The 4,547-nt window shown below is 32.5% G+C and overlaps 1 protein-coding gene across 1 annotated transcript; it reads right to left on the bottom strand.

Moving 5' to 3' along the window:
• Window positions 1-3,172: 3,172 nt before the first annotated feature.
• On the bottom strand, window positions 3,173-3,654 carry LOC120165971 (WAT1-related protein At5g64700-like). Its single transcript, XM_039175397.1, has 2 exons — window positions 3,410-3,654; window positions 3,173-3,328 (listed from the first exon to the last, which is right to left on the bottom strand). Exons 1-2 carry the CDS (start codon window positions 3,595-3,597, stop codon window positions 3,262-3,264), a joined length of 255 nt encoding a protein of 84 aa, XP_039031328.1. The 5' UTR covers window positions 3,598-3,654; the 3' UTR covers window positions 3,173-3,261.
• Between the last annotated feature and the right edge of the window lie 893 nt (window positions 3,655-4,547).

The following is a 4,547-nucleotide window of genomic DNA, read 5'->3' as shown; positions in this document are numbered from 1 at the left end:
GTGTACATATGCATTGCTACAGTGTACCGATACATAAAAATATCGAATATAAATTGTGTATTGATGCACTGCTACAGTACATCGATGCACTACTACAGTGCATCGATGTACTACTACAGTACTGCTACAATAACTTTCGTAAAACGTACATAAAACTCGTAAAAATTTAACCGTTCATTACTATACATTTAATATTTACATATATAAGTTTAAAACATTACAAAAGTTGATCAGAGCATACTGACTAAATGACTATATTTACATGCCAACACATATATCACATAAACAGACATACTGTATAAGGTTCTTCTGATCTGATCTTCAAATGATGATATGTTGTTTTGTTGCTCTTAAGATCGATCTTCTTGTTTTTCTGTACCTACGTGTAAATCACTTACACGCTAAGTCATAGACTTAGTGAGGCATAAACTTATAATGATAATGCATTTCTTATGAATATGAACATGCAACATAGTAATCATAATTCCATATCATTTCCTATGATTCAATATATATATATATATATATACAAGACTAATATTATAACATATAAGGCAATACACATTTTTCATATGATTTATAGGCCCATGTATATACTGAGAACATAAGGTATTCGAGTACATAGAGGTTGTGCACATCTGCTGTCACCATAGCTCGTATAAGTCCCACTGAGTGGCATATGAAATTTTGTCCCGAAGGACATGTGAATATGTCCCGAAAGACCTATGAGTTGTCCCGAAGGACCTATGAAACCCTCGACTCTTGGCATGCCAACTATACATAGAGCTCTCATATTACATAACATGGACATTAATATTATAATTCATATAAACATGTACTTATATCATTTCCATTGTAACCACATATATCTTTTCTTCTATCACATTTCACCTATGCATATAACCATCCATCTCATTTTCTGTAATACAATATTTAAATACATTCATATAGTTTATATAATATGTAGTGAATCATATGTATACATATATGATTTATACATATGTAATCAAAGACTATAATGTATTAATGTTCATAACAATTATACTATGGAATTAACCTAGGAAATAGACTTATCGCAAGTCTTATTTCCATTAGATTATCCCTATATTATGCACTCACCTTGACCTTGCTTGCGTTGATTCAATCCTAACTCTTCAATTGTTCCGTAACTCGTTTAGGCTCGATATCTACATACATAAATTTCAAGATGATTTTCAGAATTCTAAACCTTATAACTTGGTATTAATAACTTAGGCTAATTTAATGAACCAAAAATTCACTTTTCCTTTAGGAGTGTACCAATGCACTATTGGTGCATCGGTACCCAAAATAGCTTCGAAATTTCCATGTATCGATGCACCTTCAAATTATCTTAGTGCATCGGTACCCATTCATAGTGCATCGATGCACCTGTCCAAAATAGGCTATTTTCACCCGAAATTCATCAATATTTTACCCAAATTTTCATGTATAAAATCCTTATTATGCTACTAAACTCATCTATAACTAATTTCTATCATTTCTACACTTTATAATCTCCCATATTTCATCCAAATTTTTAAGGCTAAGAATCATACCAAATTTTCCATTTTATCCAAACTTAATTCTAACACTTATAACTTCTTATTCTCATAGATGACAAGTCAATTTCAATCCTCAAATTCATTTAAACCTTCATATTCAGATTTTCACTTAGACACTTCTTATCTTTAATCCTCCATAACTCAAACTCTTTGAGTTTCTAAGTCCCTTTTCCTTCCATCATGTTTTCTAAGTCTTCATTAACCAAAATCATACTTCAATTTTAAAATCAAACTCACCTTGGGCAATTCACGTTTGGAGAAGAAGAAGATAAAGAAAGAAGGAATAAGAAAATAGAGAAATCTGGAAACATTTGTTTCCTACACATGCCCCACGTGGATTATAAATATCCACAAATAATATTTAATCATTTTCCTTATTAATGACCCATTTGCCCTTTGACTCTTCCTTCATTTATTAATTCATCTTTCACCCACATCTTTCAATTAATTCATTCACTTTTCAATTTATTTAATCTGGTTATTGAATTTTAAAATCTTACACTTAATTACTAACCTGGTATTAAGGATGTTACAGTTATAAGTAGTGACACGTGTGTGTATGCTAGTGGCTAAGGTGTTAGAGTTTGTTACGTTGTTAAGTAGCTATGCCAGAGTGTTAGAATCTGTTAAGCTGCAGTTATGAGGAATGTAAACGAGCACCAGTGTATATATGCGTGTGTAGCTCAATGAAGAAGTTACCTTGCTTGTTCTACATTTCTGCTTACTATCATTTCTAATATCATCGTTATGTCTGATGCTATGTGAGACCAGGTAGTCACGTATACTCATGTGGTAGGAATTATTATCGATGCAATTGATAACGAGATTCCAATCTATGCAACTGATATTATGTGATATCGAGTGACTAATTTGTGTCATATGTGTTACCGTATGGAATTTTTTTTGAGGTGTATATGAGTTGATAGCCGAGGATAGTGAAACCAACATGTATATATAAATTTTAATATGTAAATATTAGTAAATGTTAAGCAAATGTGAGATTATACAAAATTTAGAGCTTTATCACTTTAAAACTAAATATGAGGAAATCAAAGTTTAAATTAGTTACAAACTAGACTCATTAAGGGTCTTATGATTTATATGTTCACTCTAACCATAATTTAAGGACCAAATTTGATATTAACTATTCTATTAACGTATAATGTCATGCGTGGATTTAACAACACAATGATCATTTTATGAGAAGGTGATAATGTCAGTGATTATAACGTAATTTTTGAAATATTAGTTATGAAAATAAAAATGTACTCAAATATCAATGATTACACGTATAAACTACCCTTAATTAACATCATCCAACAATTGGGTGAGGAGTTTAAAGTAATATTGTCCAGGGTTTTGAAGCTTGTATATATAACTAACATACCAACAATCACTTGATCTAATAGTCTTCGTCTTTATAATATTTGATATGAATTAATCGATTACTAAATTAGATACCATGTATTATAAAAAAATATCTAACTAACGTATACAATCACTGGACCTAAAGTAGATTTGGCCAGCCGGAAGCTATCAAATGCATAACAAAATGAATCAGGTACATTATATACAGAAGCTTATGATTCATCATCAAGGGGGTAAAATAAGATAAAAAAAATTATGATTCAAAATCTAATTGGCATAACCATAAGTAGAGGAGCATTCATAATTCACACTACCCTATGAGAGAAAGCAAAAAGAACTCCAAGAACAGTCGAAACGTAAGCTCCGGCCTCGATTTTCTGCAAGGCGGAACAACTTGTAATGCAATTTACAGTAATCCAAAATAACATAGTTTAAATAAGCTTCTGTATATAACATACCTCTCCAGAACATAGGCAAAAGGAAACATGAGGCAGGCAGCTAGGCAATACCGATAAGCGACGTATATATGCGGATTCAACCCTCGACTGAAGGCAGCTTCAGTAAAGAAATACACAATTGCATAACCAATCTGAGTTAGAAACATCATCAGATGAGGCTTATACTTCTCCATGAATGTGCTTGCCATATCCCCTTGCTTTCTGCAATGATAATCCAAATTTTTTGTATGTTCTTTTGTATTTCGGCTTGCTTGTTCATGGACCAGGAAATGTGTCCATAATGATGCCGATGAAGTAGTAATCGGTGTCGTGTAGAACAACAAGATAAGCTTCTATCTTTAAGATTCTGATGCTGAAATTCACTAGATGATTTGAGTAAGGAGTGTGACCAAAGAGTAAAACAGTATAATTTTTAGTACCATTTTATCTGCTCTGATTAGCTGGTCCACAAAGAGAAGGAATAACTTTGCAAGTTGTAGCATCCATTAAGTGCAATAATATGTTGAAATTATAAATTCGTAGATAGGTGTGGCAGAGAATTATTATTATTTTTTTTGGATAATTCATCAATTTTATTACCCAAAGAAGCATAAAATGCTACAAAAAATACCGATCTCAACACCTAATGTACAAACTACATACAAAAAACATCAGATCGGTTCTAATATAAACCCCATGAAGTACAGAGGTTAGAGTTAACTCTATCAGTCCTATTAATGGTTTCCCCCCTAAGCTTGATTCCTACAAATTCTTTGATGCAAATCAGGAGATCATCATTGGCTCGGTGGTATCCTCTAAATATTCGTTTGTTACGCTCCTCCCACAAAAGGTATAAAGAAGCACACCATGCAAGCTTAAGGATTGTAGATAAGAGAGACTTTCCTTTCCAAGATCTAGAAGCCCAAACTAACAATTCCTCCCATGTTGAGCATTGTTTATTGATGCTGCTGAGAAGTATAATATTTTTCCATAAGAATGAAGCAGTATCGCAGTCAAAGAACAGGTGGTTTCTAGATTCCATTTTATCATTACACAGCACGCAATTTCCTTCGGTGATAATTCTCATTCGCATCAGTATGTCTCGAGTTGGCAGTCTGTCGATGATTGCCATCCAAGCAATGAGACTGTGCTTAAAAAT

The sequence above is a fragment of the Hibiscus syriacus genome, unplaced genomic scaffold (genome assembly GCF_006381635.1).
Source record: "Hibiscus syriacus cultivar Baekdansim isolate YM2019G1 unplaced genomic scaffold, ASM638163v2 tig00111621_pilon, whole genome shotgun sequence".
Classification (NCBI taxonomy): domain Eukaryota; kingdom Viridiplantae; phylum Streptophyta; class Magnoliopsida; order Malvales; family Malvaceae; genus Hibiscus; species Hibiscus syriacus.
The sequence above is the reverse complement of the archived record's forward strand: the minus strand, read 5'-3'. Positions and strand labels throughout refer to the sequence as shown.

Bases quoted from the DNA above. Each gene is read 5' to 3' on its own strand.
- LOC120165971 (XM_039175397.1), bottom strand. From the start codon at position 3,597: ATGGCAAGCACATTCATGGAGAAGTATAAGCCTCATCTGATGATGTTT. The intron at 3,329-3,409 runs GTATGTTATATA...TCCGCCTTGCAG, and splicing joins TTTGCCTATGTTCTGGAGAG to AAAATCGAGGCCGGAGCTTA.